This window comes from Nansenia antarctica, assembly GCF_963989245.1.
Source record: "Nansenia antarctica genome assembly, chromosome: 13".
In the NCBI taxonomy this organism is placed as follows: Eukaryota; Metazoa; Chordata; class Actinopteri; order Argentiniformes; family Microstomatidae; genus Nansenia; species Nansenia antarctica.
The window spans coordinates 4,907,206-4,922,921 of record NC_137683.1 but is presented as its reverse complement, the minus strand read 5'-3'; the positions used below and the strand labels follow the sequence as shown (position 1 = coordinate 4,922,921).

At 42.2% G+C, this 15,716-nt stretch overlaps 1 protein-coding gene across 1 annotated transcript in view; it reads right to left on the bottom strand.

Annotated features, from left to right (window-relative positions):
• Positions 1–598: 598 nt before the first annotated feature.
• LOC308169100 (uncharacterized protein) overlaps positions 599–15,716 on the bottom strand; it is a gene marked incomplete at both ends in the record, with an annotated part of 46,575 nt that continues 31,457 nt past the window's right edge. Inside the window, 3 exons of the mRNA XM_080543743.1 lie at positions 599–605; positions 10,886–11,009; positions 13,076–13,283. Coding sequence (XP_080399869.1) covers positions 599–605; positions 10,886–11,009; positions 13,076–13,283 — 339 coding nt within the window. The remainder of the gene's footprint in view (positions 606–10,885; positions 11,010–13,075; positions 13,284–15,716) is intronic.

Below are 15,716 nucleotides of genomic sequence, written 5' to 3'. Positions count from 1 at the left end.
GATAAGGCAGGTAGATACCTAATAATTCAAGGCATGCTTCTGACAGAACTTCTCAACCTGGTCAACATTTATGCGCCAAATAATGATGACCCTGAATTTTTCAGTAATTTGTTTTTCACTCTATCAACCCTCAAAGGTCAATATATAATAGCAGGAGATTTCAACTGTACACTAGATCCCTCTAAAGATAGGTTAACACATATTGATAAGTCCCATAATGAATGAATGAATGAATGAATGGTCTTTATTGTCATTGCTATAGTACAGGTACCAAACAACGACATTTAGGAGGGGTGGCTCCCCCGGTGCTAGGAAAGAAAAAAACAAACAAAAAAAAAAACAAGAAGGGAAGGAGCAGGTTTACATAAATAAAGGCTATGTACACTATCCACTATACTATACTGTACAGATAGACGACTAGGGTTGTCATATTGCACATAGTGTTATTGCACATTCATTTGAAGTGTCGCAGTTTGCAGGCTAGAAATGTACATATTTGTGCCTCAGCACTACACCTGAATTCTTTTTTTTTCAGTCCAGCAGCTGCCATCAATCCGTCCAGACTGTCCAGGGCCCAGAACCTAGGTCTTTGCTGTGTTCAGGGCCTGGATGGAAAGCAGAGACATTAAATCTTAGAGATATATGGAGAGACAGAAACCCTGAAGTATTATTCTATTCGTGTTTTTCCAATACACATAAAACATACTCCCGAATTGATTATTTCTTAATTTCTGCAGGCCTGGTGTCTAGAATCAAGGAATGTAATTATGACAGTATTCTGATATAATTTAATAATAATTTAATAATTTTATAATTTATAATAATTTTATAATAATTTTGCCATTTAGCAGACGCTTTTATCCAAAGCGACTTACAATTACGAATTACAGGGACATTCCCCCTGGAGTAACTGAGGGCTAAGTGCCTTACCCAAGGGCACACTAGTAGTGGTGTGGCTTCAGGCGGGATTTGAACTCACAACCTTCCGATCACAAGTCCAACTCACTATCCACTAGACCACCACTACCCCGTATACCTCTGATATCAGATCACGCCCCAAATAATTTGTGTTATGTAGACCCAGAATTGATAAGGTATACACCAACATCAAGCTTGCTTACAAGGCTAGACCGCTAGCTCATCAAGGCATGTCTGACCATGTGTCAATCCTCCTGATCCCAGCCTACACTCCCATGAGGAAAAGTGCTCCCATCACCACTAAGACTGTCAGAACCTGGCCAGCAGGGTCCGCTCCACTGCAGATCTGCCTGAATGACACCTCATGGCAGGAATATGAGCATGAGGACCTGGAACAGTTCACGTCGTCGGTTCTGAACCACATAGTGAACTGCACCAACTCAGCCACCGTGGACAAACGGGTCCGGGTCTACCCCAACACGAAGCCATGGATGACTGGGAAGGTCCAAAAACTGCTCAAGGAGAGGGACAACGCCTTCTCAGGGAAGGACACACTGCTGTACAGCACCACCAGGGCTAACCTAAAGCGCGGCATCCGGGAGGCCAAGGCAGACCACAGAGAGAAGATTGAGGAATGCTTCCTGAGCAACGACTCCAGGCGGGTGTGGCAGGGGGTTCAGCACATGACAAACTTCAGAGCCAACAGGCTCACAGCCGCGGAGGACGACCCCCTGCTGGCGGAAAAGCTGAACTCCTTCTACGCCCGGTTCGACGAGGGGCGAACGGAGGTAACCACAACACAAACACCACTCTCTCCAGCTCTCAGCAGCCTCACCCTCACAGAGGATGAAGTGAGACGCGTGCTGAAGGCGGTGGACCCCAGGAAAGCCTCAGGGCCGGATGGCGTCCTGGGACGGGTGCTGAGGGACTGCGCCGACCAGCTGGCCGGGGTTTTCACCAACATCTTCAACCAGTCCCTTCCCAGGCCACCATCCCACCCTGCCTGAAAACCTCAACTATCATCCCAGTCCCGAAGAAAAGCACGGTGAGCTGCCTAAACGACTACCGCCCGGTGGCACTCACACCAATCATCATGAAGTGCTTTGAGAAACTAGTCCGGGCCCACATACTCACACGCCTCCCGCCCAACCTGGATCCATACCAGTTCGCCTACAGAGCCCACAGGTCCACAGAGGACGCCATCGCGACGACTCTCCACTCCACTCTATCCCACCTGGAGAGGGGAAACAGCTACGCGAGACTGCTCTTTGTGGACTTCAGCTCTGCCTTCAACACCATCCTTCCAGACAGGCTAGTGACCAAACTACTAGACCTGGGACTATCACACTCTATATGTGCATGGATCAAGGACTTCCTGTCTGACCGCCCCCAGAGGGTGCGGGTGGGCTCCCACACCTCCACAGCCCTCAGACTCAGCACTGGGTCCCCCCAGGGCTGCGTGCTAAGCCCCATCCTCTACAACCTCTACACCTACGACTTCACCCCCGTCCACCCCAGCAACTCCATCGTAAAGTTTGCAGACGACACCACCGTGGTGGGCTGCATCTCGGGGGGGGACGAGGCGGCGTACAGGGATGAGGTGGAGCAGCTGGGCAAGCTGTGCAAGGTTAACAACCTGCTGCTGAACCAGTCAAAGACCCAGGAAATCATCGTGGACTTCAGGAGGAAAAAATCTGAGGTCCAGCCCCTGCTCGTCGATGGAGGGAGCGTGGAGAGAGTCTCAACCCTCCGATTCCTGGGGGTGCACATACAGGATGACCTGTCCTGGAAGATCAACACAGCAGCCATCATCAAGAAGGCACAACAGCGGCTCTACTTCCTGAGAGTCCTCAGGAAAGACCACATCGGACAGGAGATGCTGGTGACCTTCTACCGCTGCGCAGTGGAGAGCATCCTCACCTACTGCATCTGCGTGTGGTTCTCCAGCTGCACAGCCGCAGAGAGGAATGCGCTACAGAGAGTCGTGAGATCGGCCCAGAAGATCACCGGCGCCCCCCTCCCCTCTCTGGAAGAGCTGTACAACACACGCTGCCTCAGGAAGGCCTCCAAGATCTCCAGAGACCCATCCCACCCTGGGTACGAACACTTTGCTCGGCTGCCCTCGGACAGGCGGTTCAGGACCATGTTCGCAAGGACAAACAGACTGAAGCTCAGCTTCTACCCCAGGGCCATTCAGGCCCTGAACACAGCAAAGACCTAGGTTCTAGGCCCTGGACAATCTAGACAATTTGATGGCAGCTACTAGATTGAAATCAAGTGCAACACTGAAACACAACTGTGAACATTTCAAACCTGCAAACTGCGACACTTTAAATGAATGTGCAATAACACTATGTGCAATATGACAACCCTCGGGTACATAAGGTTCAGAGATAGGAAATGTTAGAATAGGTATAGCATAGCATAGAGTACAGCACAGTGTTTTATTTGTATAGTATAGTATAGTGGATAGTGTACATAGCCTTTATTTAGGTAGACCAGCTCTTTTCCCTTCTTGTTTTTAGTTTTTTTTTTTCCTAGCACCAGGGGAGCCCCCCCTCCTACATTTCGTTGTTTGGTACCTGTACTATATCAATGACAATAAAGACCATTCATTCATTCATTCAAAAAGGATCCACCAAAATGGAGATTGCAGCAAAGTTGGCTATGGGACCCAGATCTAATCTCTTTCCTTGAGGTACAAATTGATGTATTTTTCATAATCAACACAGATGAGACTTCTGCAAGCACCAGATGGGAAGCTTTTAAAGCTTACATTAGGGGCCAGATTATTAGTTTTACAAGTTCTAAATCTAAAAGAGCTAAACAAAAATGTACATTGTTAGAGTCAAAAATCAAAGTCTTGGAGAGAAATTATTATCAAAATCCCGATCCAAAAACTCACCAGGAATTGTTATTGTTGAGAACACAGTATAATGAAATGTCAAGTGCAAAAGCTACAGATAATCTCTTAAAACTTAAACAAACTATATTTGACCAAGGGGAAAAATCTGGAAAAATCTTAGCATGGCGCTTAAAACAACTTCAAACCGAAAGAGCTATTACCAACCTCAAGACTCATAACGATGACTCTATTATAGATCCTATTAAAATTAATGAGGCATTTAGAGAACATTATGGAAAACTATATAGTTCCGAAAGAGCTCCAGAATTACCAGACCAAAAGCTATTCCTGAATAATATTGATATCCCTAGTATATCAGAGGAAGAAAGGATGGAACTGGGTGACGACTTATCCTTAGAAGACATCACTATGGCAATAAAGAGCATGAAATGTGGGAAGGTGGCAGGACCAGACGGCCTACCCATCGATTTTTATAAGAAATTTGAATCTAAATTAAGGAAACCTCTTCTTGAGATGTTTAATGACTCATTTCGGGAAGGGATTCTCCCTCCCTCCTTGAGAGGGGCTTTGATTACTCTCCTTCCTAAACCTGGAAAATCAAATGATAAATGCGAAAACATGAGGCCAATCAGCCTCCTCAACTCAGATTTAAAAGTACTCTGCAAAATTCTAGCAAAAAGATTAGAGATTATTCTACCAGATATCATAAAGGGAGACTAAAATATCTTACATTCCCAAAGAGAGTTACCAGATACAGCTTTCCTGTCATTGGATGCTGAGAAAGCATTTGACAGGGTGGAATGGGCATACCTGTTTGAGCTTCTCGAACGATTTGGGCTGGGAGAAAACTTTTGTAAATGGGTGAAATTATTATATAAAGAACCATATGCAGAAATAATTACTAACAACAATATATCTATGCCAATTAAAATCAACGAAGGATGCAGACAGGGGTGTCCATTGAGCCCTCTCATATTTACGATGGCAATTGAGCCCTTAGCAATTGCAATACGAAATCACACATCAATATCAGGCATACCTATAGGTCAACTTGAACATCGCATAGCTCTCTATGCGGATGACATAATCATGTTCCTTAACAATCTGGGAGAATCGATCCCGGCTCTTATGGACCTCATTAAAAGATTCGGCAATATTTCTGGGTACAAAGTTAATAGCCATAAATCTGCCATATTACTGCTTAATTCGAATGAGAGAGAGAACCCACCCAATTATATTGGTCACTTTAAGTCAGTTGACAGCTTTACATATTTAGGAATACAAATTACTCACAGGTTAGAAGAAGTGGTACAGACTAATTATAGCCCTGTTGTAAATTCTATTTGCGAATCAATTGATAGATGGTCATCTCTTCCTATTTCCCAGATAGGCAGAATTAATATATTGAAAATGAACACTCTCCCAAAGCTATTATATCTCTTTCAAAACATCCCCTTGCCGCCTCCCCTAAACTTATTTCCTAGACTAAGGACATTATTCACGAACTTTATATGGAAAAATAGACGCCCCAGACTTCGCCTGTCTCTTCTGTATTTACCTTATGACAGGGGTGGCCTACAATGCCCAAACATGTTGTGGTATTACTGGGCAACTCAAATCAGAACTATGAGGTTTTACTACTCGACAGAAGGACTACTTTCACCAGCATGGAAAGACATTGAGTGTAACTCTATAGGGCTCCAACTGCCGACATATATATACTCTGATAATCTGAAAAACCTTAAAAGGAAAACATTGAACCCTATATTGAGAAACATGATTTCTGTATGGTACGAGGTACAAAAATACTTGTCGGAAACACCTGTTCTCTCTCGCTATAGTCCCATTTGGGGCAATAATTACTTTGTGCCAGGTAGGGCAGACGGGGGCTTTAAATTATGGTCTGACAAAGGAATAACACAAATTAATGACATCTTCGACTCAAAGGATGAGCATATGGAATCATTTGAAATTCTAGTAAACAAACATTCTATCCCTCGCAAACATTTCTTTAAGTACTTACAGCTCAGGAACTTTATTTATTCTTAGGGATGCTCCGATTTATCGGCCACCGATTTAAATCGGCCGATTTCACTCCAAATGACTCGATCTGTGATCGGCAAAAATGGCCGATCGCAAAAAACGAATTTTTTATTTTATTTTTTTTCCTGGGGAAGACAGATAACTGAACAGAAAACATAGGAGGACGTAACAGTATGTAAACCATGAAGGCCACGTTTATGATGTCTTTTATACAGCCATATCGACTGACTTACTAACTGGGTGATAGGCCAGACCTTTACTATGCCATAAAAATGGGTCTGCGTTTGCTTGGTGCCTAATGGATCAAAACGTTTGTTTAAAAAGCAAAAAATATGTAGGCTATCCAGTCAGTAGGCCTACAGTTATGTATTTAAAAAAAAATCGGTATCGGTTGATCTTGAGGAAAAAAATCGGTGATCGGTATCGGCCCCAAAAATCCAAATCGGAGCATCCCTATTTATTCTAATCAAAATCATTCCCTGGACATACCCGCTCTATCCTCATTGGAGAACGTTTTAATTAAAAATCGTTTCGGAAAAGGAATTATTTCGGATGTATATGATTTGTTGATTGCTAGATCACTAGAATCTTCAGAACCCAAATTGAAAGCATGGAGGAGTGACCTACAAGAGGAAATATCAGTGGAAAAATGGAACAAGGCATGCAAAAGAGCTCAAACCCAGACTGCTAACACTTGTTTAAAGCTTCTACAGTACAATTGGTTAACGAGAGTATATATAACACCAGAAAAACTCAATAAATGTAACCCCAACATTCCAGACGTATGTAACAGGTGTAGAGAGGACAAGGGTAAATGTTTTCATTGCATATGGGAATGTCCAAGAATTCAAGAATTCTGGGAAGAACTTGGAATAATAATACAGGACATTCTGTCAATTAAAATTACTGTTGAGCCTAAGCTGTTTATTCTTGGCATTTACCCAGAGGGACACAGGATGAAATGCAGTGAACAGATCTTTATGGATATGTCTTTTACAGGCCAAAAGATCAATAGCACTAACGTGGAAAAGCACAGGTAAACCAAGTATTGTGCAATGGTTTAGGGAGATGTCTCAGTGTCTACCATTAGAGAAAATGTCATACACACTCAAAGACAGGCAGGAAAGATTCCAAAGTATTTGGGGCCCATTCATAAAATATCTGGAGGACAAGGACGTATCACACTGGATGGACGAACCTGGGTGTGAACAAATGTAAACTCTGTAATAAATCATTTGAACAGTTGTGTGAATTTACCAGGAGTAGAGTAGGAGTTGGATATAATTCTTGTATCTGTTGCAATGTACTCTTTTCTTTATTTTTTTTTTATCAGTTTTCATGTTTTTATTATTACCTTTATTTTATTTTGTTCTCTCCCTTTTATTTTGTATGTGTATATATGAGCTCAGTTATATGATTGCCTCTCCATCAATGTACGTACTATATATAGGCCTACATGTGTATGGCAATTCTGGTGAGTTATCTGCTTGTATGTATATACATATATAATTATTACTAATTATTTATTTTCAATATTTGTTTTATCTTTTTCAAAAAACTCAATAAATATACTGTTGTTGAAAAAAAAAAGCTTAAGATCAAGCTTAAACTCACCTGGTTAATTAAAACGAGTCTACCGCTGGTATGTACAGAAAGGTAGGCTATTCATAGTTTGCATGTGTCGTCACGGCATAATGGGAACGCCCACCTGGCGGGCAAAACAAATCTTTCTTCCGCTGCCTGCCAGCTATTTTATCAGGTTTTTTACCAAGTAATTCGTTGTTTGACAAAATGCTGGATAGTTGCTGTGCAATCGGGTGCACTAACCGACGAGGAGATGACCCTGGGTTGGGCTTCTACAGAATTACGTCAGAAAAAATAAAACCCAGAGGAGAAGATTGTGGATTTGTGCTATTAGGACGAATTTTCAGCTAATCTCTTCTGCAAGATGTTGAGAAATTGTCGATGTTTCAAATGGAGATCGCCTCCAAAAAGATCTGGGCTTCCAATTATATTCTATGGGGCCGTGAACACAGCGCTTAAGAAATCTGGTGGCGTTACTTTGTGACTATTTCTAGATCTGTTTCTCCTGTCCAATCACCTGCTGATTCAACTTCACATAATATACAATCAGTATGACAGTATGTCAACTGACCACTTGACATAGAGGAAGATGATGAAAGTGATATAATAACAATTTGTGAGTGGATATGTAGGCCTATGTTTGTGTCAGGTGTCATGTAAGTGTGTATGTAGGTGTTGAATGAATTAATGCATATGTACAGTGGGTGCGGAAAGTATTCAGACCCCTTCAGTTTTTCCACATTTTGTTGTATTATAGCCTCAATTTAAAATGGATTAAATTAAAATAAATTGCCATCAATCCACACACAATACCCCAGAATCACAACATGTAATAAACAAATCTACAAAATTGTATTAAACGTAATGCTTTGTAGTAAAACCAAATAAACACATTTCCAGCAACTTTCTTTGCTGTATCACTTGAATTCATTGTTGTAAACACAATTATGGATATGAGATTCTTTTTTACATTAAGGGATTATTTTTTGCCACTTGGTTATAGACCAATTTTGTAGAGTGACTGGCATGCTGTGGCCCCATCGGCCGTGCTTTTACCCCTCCACATTCAACGTTGTAGATTTATGTAAGTCTCCCCAGGCCTCAGGGTCACATTTCTGAGCAGTTTTGTTACTCTCCATTTTCTCAATGTTTATGGCAACCTGATCTACACAGACTCTCATTGACTCCTATGCAAATTAGAAACCCTATATACCATGTATACAAGGCTTACATTCTTAAAAAAGAAAATGTAGAACTCTGGATTGAAAATGAACATAGTATTACATTATTTGTCAAGTATTACATTATCAGTTCAGGGCTTAAAGTGGGAAAAAATCCTGTGCCTGAAACTTTTTCTTCCCTTTTTTTTTTACATTTTCAATGGAGTTAAGTGGACATTTTATTACATTATCAGGCGTTATTACATTATCAGGAAATTATTACATTATAGGGTGCTACAGGGAGCACTGGAATGGTTTCTCTCCTGTGTGTATTATCTGATGTCTCTTAAGGGATAATGCATGACGGAAGCTCTTCCCACACTGGGAGCACTGGTATAGTTTCTCTCCTGTGTGTAATCTCTGGTGTATAGTTAGGCTTCCTGCATGAATGAAACTCTTCCCACACTTGGAGCACTGGTATAGTTTCTCTCCCGTGTGAATTCTCTGGTGTCTCTTCAGGTCTCCTGCCCGAATGAAACTCTTCTCGCATTGGGAGCACTGGTGTGGTTTCTCTCCTGTGTGTATTCTCTGGTGTGTCTTTAGTTCTCCTTCTAGAATAAAACATTTCCCACACTGGGAGCACTGGAATGGTTTCTCTCCTGTGTGTATTATCTGATGTCTCTTAAGGGATAATGCATGACGGAAGCTCTTCCCACACAGGGAGCACTGGTATGGTTTCTCTCCTGTGTGTATTCTCTGATGTCTCTTTAGGTCTCCTGCTTGATTGAAACTCTTGCCACACTGTGTGCACTGGTATGGTTTCTCTCCTGTGTGTATTTTCATGTGTATAGTTAGGTATCCAGCTTGAGTAAAACTTTTCTCACACTGCAAGCACTGGTATGGTTTCTCTCCTGTGTGTGTTCTTTGGTGTGTCTTTAGGGTGCTTGCATCGCTGAAACGCTTCCCACATTCTGAGCAGAGGTATGGCTTATCATCTGTGTGAATAATCTGATGTCTTTTTAGATCTTTTTCCCAATTGAAACTCTTCCCACAATGGGAGCACTGGTATGGTTTCTCTCCTGTGTGTATTCTCTTGTGTCTCTTCAGGTCTCCTGTCTGATTGAAACTCTTCTCACACTGGGAGCACTGGTATGGTTTCTCTCCTGTGTGTATTATCTGATGTCTTTTTAGGTGTTGTTCCCGATTGAAACTCTTCCCACAATGGGAGCACTGGTATGGTTTCTCTCCTGTGTGTATTCTCTGATGTGTCTTCAGGTCTTCTGTCCGATTGAAACTCTTCTCACACTGGGAGCACTGGAATGGTTTCTCTCCTGTGTGTATTCTCTGATGTGTCTTAAGGGATGCTGCATGACAGAAGATCTTCCCACACTGGGAGCACTGGTATGGTTTCTCTCCTGTGTGTATTCTCTGATGTGTCTTCAGGTCTTCTGTCCGATTGAAACTCTTCTCACACTGGGAGCACTGGAATGGTTTCTCTCCTGTGTGTATTATCTGATGTCTCTTAAGGGATTTTGCATGACAGAAGATCTTCCCACACTGGGAGCACTGGTATGGTTTCTCTCCGGTGTGTATTCTCTGATGTGTCTTCAGGTCTCCTGTCTGTTTGAAACTCTTCTCACACTGGGAGCACTGGAATGGTTTCTCTCCTGTGTGTATTATCTGATGTCTCTTAAGGGATTTTGCATGACAGAAGAACTTCCCACACTGGGAGCACTGGTATGGTTTCTCTCCTGTGTGTATTCTCTGATGTGTCTTCAGGTCTCCTGTCTGTTTGAAACTCTTCTCACACTGGGAGCACTGGAATGGTTTCTCTCCTGTGTGTATTATCTGATGTGTCTTAAGGGATGATGCATGACGGAAGCTCTTCTCACACTGGGAGCACTGGTATGGTTTCTCTGTTGTGTGAACCCTCTGGTGTGACCTTAGGTTTTGTTCCCGATTGAAACTTTTCTCACACTGCAAGCACTGGTATGGTTTCTCTCCTGTGTGTATTCGCTGATGCTTCTTTAGGGTGCTTGCATCGCTGAAACGCTTCCCACATTCTGAGCAGAGGTATGGTTTCTCTCCCGTGTGAATTCTCTGGTGTCTCTTCAGGTCTCCTGCCCGAATGAAACTCTTCTTACATTGGGAGCACTGGTATGGTTTCTCTCCTGTGTGAATTCTCTGGTGTGTCTTCAGGTGTCCTGCCCGAATGAAACTCTTCTTAAATTGGGAGCACTGGAATGGTTTCTCTCCTGTGTGTATTCGCTGATGTTTTGTTAGGTTGCTTGTACAATTAAAACTCATCCCACACCGAGAGCATTGGTATGGTTTCTCTCCGGTGTGTATTCGCTTATGTTTTGTTTGGTTCCTTGTACAGGTTCCTGATGTGGTGGAGCTGGGCTCGCTGTCTGAACTTGGGTTGGAGCTCTGCTGATCTGTAAGAATAGGAACATATACAGGGTTACAAACACATTTTGTACAAAAAAGTGAGCAATGTTGCCACAAAGAATAATATACAAAAAAATAGATCGGAGATAATCGACTCGGACAACTCGGCCCCTGGGTAAGGTAGACACGTGGTCTTCGCCAGGGAGTGCATCGGGGTGGCCTTGTGATCACTGACTTGCCCCTGACCTAATGTAACCCCCTTCCGGACAGCCAAGAACCATGGAGTGATCCTGGACAACCGCCTATCCTGTGTGGAGAACTCAAGGTGTCGGAGGCCTAGGGGGAGTCATTGTATTGATATGTGGGGGTCCAGCACAAGGTGAAATTTGTTTGAGCTGTTCATGTGGATTTCCTTCACTCAAAGCCTTCCTGCTACGACTGGTGGATTGATGATTCACTTGCTTAGTATTAAAATGTATTGATTGTAAGTCGCTTTGGAATAAGGCGTCTGCTAAATGCCACTAATTTTAATGTAAATGCAAAGGCCTCTGTAAGACCTATTTGGTTCAATTGGGCAAAACATATTTTTTTGTCTGCTACACCAGAAATATGAACAGTTGCACACGTGGATGCAGAATGAACAGCCCTGCCGTCTGTTTCTGCAAGTAACTTGCAATGTATCAATTAAACTTGTCGTTTTATATCTTTGAGTCAGGGTTTGTCCAATGCTAATCCTGTCCGAATAGGGCTTTACAGTGCATTGGTAGCATTGATTTTACAGCAGTGCAATGACACTCACCACTATACAACAAAGACTTAGGCCCAATCCCGATTCCCTTTTCTACCCCTATGGCTCGTTTTCGAGTGTGACTCGATTCGAAGCCAAGGCCTTTCGAACAGAGCCACAAGCCATAGGGGTTGAAATCTACCCCTATGAAATGGGACAACCCTTCAAGACTGATACGTCATCAGGAGTATCGTAGAAAAGCATTGACGCTCGCGACTCATTCACAACTTCACTTTTACGCTATCAATCGATCAAACAAGTCATCAAACAAAAAAGAACAATGCTTCATTATCAGACCATGACAGAATAACGGCGCTCTAACCTGTATGAAACCTGTGCTCCTACCCTGCCAGTCTGCACTGATTTAGGACAACAGTGCAACAACTTCGCGGCTGAACTTTAGTTAAATTTACGGCGTCATATACCATCAATGGGAAACATGGAAAAATGCATGACTTACATATTTAATTTTATGACGTTCCGAAATCCGAAGTGACAGGAACGCTGGAGAAACAGGCGCTGTCCACTGCATTAATTAACTACATGTCCTTGATGAGTCTCCCGCTCACTGCCCTCCATCAAAAATGTCACATCCATCAATAACATTACATAATAACAACTGCTCGGATTAGATTGCGAGTTGGTTTGGTACAATTTATACCACCAAAGGGGGGGAACTCGCACCTATCATGCACATATCAGCCTGTGGATAGAAGACTTTAAATAGATAACTTTATATTAAATATGTCTACCATCATCCGCTGTCAAACACCACAATTTATTTCATGATTGTACATCTCTGAAATGTTAATCGCGCACATTTCTATGGGTCAGTTGCCGGGGCAGAGGAACAGGGTGACTGTCAGCCTGTGACAAACGCGCAGATATGAGTGCTCCGGTAGTCTAATGGAAGTGATCAGGCATAACAGCGATTTTTTTTGTTATGCTTGTTATAAAGAAAAGGTCTATAATGCATTGTAATGACATTAAACTAAGATAATAAGATGGTTATCATAATTTTTCAAATCTTTATTAATAAGTAATTACAGAGAAAGTAAAATGACATTTCCGCATTGAATAGAGCGACATAACATTTCTGTAGATGATTCGCAATGCATCCTGGAATCAAGGGGTAGCGTACCCCTATGGCTTCGAAGCTAGTCTGGTCCTGAAATCGCTCGAAATGAAGCCATAGTTAGCCCTCGAAATGAAGCCATGGCTCGATGAAATATGAATTGGGATAGCCCTCCCCCTAAACGTGAACGCGCAAATCAAGCCATAGGGGTGAAAACGAAGCCGTAGGGGTGAATTGGGATTGGCCCTTACCATTCGTGTCTTCAATCTCCACTTCTACTTCGCCCTCTTCTTCTTTCTCCATCACACCATTCTCCTCTACATCTTCTTCATCCAGCTTCACTACCACCATCGCTGGACCCCACTGTGAGCTTTTCAGGGCTGGAGAACCACAGCCAGATCCGGGGGACTCTGTGGACTCTGGTTGATATATGGTTGCTGCTCTGAGGAGAAACTGCAGCTAGAAACAAAAGAGGCACAAACAGGTTAAACTATAAATGAACAGAAGCCAAATACCTGATGGGACAAGTTCTGCGAATGGCCAATATACCAGATTATATATATACCTATATAACCACGGTATCAGAATGACAGTTGGGACTTGATTTCCCAATTATGAAACCACATTAGCAGATAATCTTAAAGATGCCATGCCTTATGTTTTACACAGTTAATATCCAAACCAGTGTTCATTTTGGCAGGCTGTGCTCCATTTGGCAGGCTTTACAACCATAACCCTAAAATGCACATTAGTCTTAGTCACATTTAGTCATTTTCATCCTTCTTAGTTTTAGTCAACAAAAACTCAATTATATTATATTTGTATTTGATGTTTTATATTCAAATTAATTCAACTAGGAAATTGGAAGCAAATTGTTAAAGCGACATTTCACTCTGTTAACCCTTTTATTTGTGTAACCGTAGCTGGATATCTGTACCCTAGCCTCTCTCTCCCATCGACTGTGTTGTCCTCGCTACTACTATGTAGGGATGTCCCGATCCGATATTGATATCGGATATCTGTGCGATATTGGTCCTGAATGCTGGATCGCAGATCGGACGGGAAAAAAATAGGCTCTGATCTGCTTTCTCGATCTGGCGTGTCACTCACGTGATGACAACAGTAGTAGTCAGTGGCCACGTGCATGAGAGTTGGCTAGTAGCTACCTGTGTGTAATGAGTCTGACAATGTCATGATGCCAGCTGGTGAAATCATAAATCATTTGCGTAAGTAATTTTTCGGTGGTTCACATCCAGATGGTAAGCTTTCAAATGATGTGTCATACATTGAAATCGGGAAAAAAATCAAGACAACACGAGTATTTGAATGTTACTTAAGTGACTGATCAAACCACAACAAATGCTGCTAACAGCTAGCGGCTAACAGTGGTACATCGCTAGGAACGTCTAACTACGTTTATATAACATCACAACATGCTGAGAGAACATGGACATGCTAAACAGGGTTTCCGTTAACCGGTAATTACCGGTCTTTGTCCGGTAAAATATGTTGAAGTCCGACATATTTAAACCACTTCGGTCATAATGTCCGGTGAAAATAATTCCCTCTAAGCACAATTTGAATACAATTCGCTAAAGTTTAATTGTCACATTCTGATTCCTTCTATATTAAATAAGACAAATATATAGGCTATGTTGTGTCTTGTTGTTCTCTAACTTACAAGATACACTTTATATTAATAATACTCGGGTCTCTGGAGCAACGTTCAACGACAACTAGACCACACTAGTCGATCGATGATAACATTGTCAAGATGTAATGCTACGGAGGCAATAGCAATCAATCCCAGACAGGGTTTCCGTTAGAAAAATTTGGTGCCGGTCAACGTGTCCGGGAAGATTTCAATGTGTCGGACAAACGGGAGAAATTCCGGTCATCATATTAGAATATAATATAGGTGTTTGTCGCGGTGATTAGCTGTTGTGTAGCCTATATAGGCCTATGCCATTTAATGTCTATTTCTCATCCGATACGATTAGATCGCGAACTATATCATAATATAGGCGTTCATGATTCGCATGCGCTACTATGGCATATGTCCAGGGCTGCACGCGCCACACTGGGCAGCCTAGTCACCTTTGCTACTTTGAATTACGACTGTAGGCTAAGATGTTTATTTCAATTGCATTAATGGGATTTGAGTATGTAATTGGTAATTTTAAGTATGCCTAGTTTAGCTTTTGATGGCTATTTGAACGGACTGCATCGATCGATCAATGAACGGACTCCACATTACGTTAACTGAAGTGTGTTAAATAGTTTCACGACAGTAATGTAAGTTTTCTATATTCTCTTTCCAGTTTTACCCTTTTTATCAATAAAACAACGTCAATTCTCTAACCACGTCTCGCTGATTGGGAAGGCATTAAGTCTAGCTGCCTGTCAAATCATACTTTCTCGGGAGTATGAGAATGAGGAGGATGTATCGGGGGGGATACACACCCGTGGACTACTTCAACTTAGTGGCACAAATTAAACTCTAACACTATAGATCAGTGGAGGCTGGTGACTTCCAGAATTGAGGAGGCCAATTTTTTTTCCGCTTGCTCGCTTCACTCGCGATGGAATGTTCCCTGTTCTTCTTATCTGTCTTTGTGCTGGACAAAGGCACACTATTTGGAGTGTAAGCTACAATCAGAAAGTTCTGATTGATGGAATTCATTGTGCAGAGCTTAGCCTATGTGCCTGCCTGAAGAAATGACATTGCTGTAAGTCTATGAGCCTGCCTGATAATTAAGTTGAGAAATGACATTTGGATGTAATATAAATGCCCAGTGAACATGTGTAAAAGGCAGGAATTTGATAATTATGTGGTTAAAAAACAATTTAGTTTAGCCTACATTTTTCATTCTTCTTCTTCTACAGCTTCAA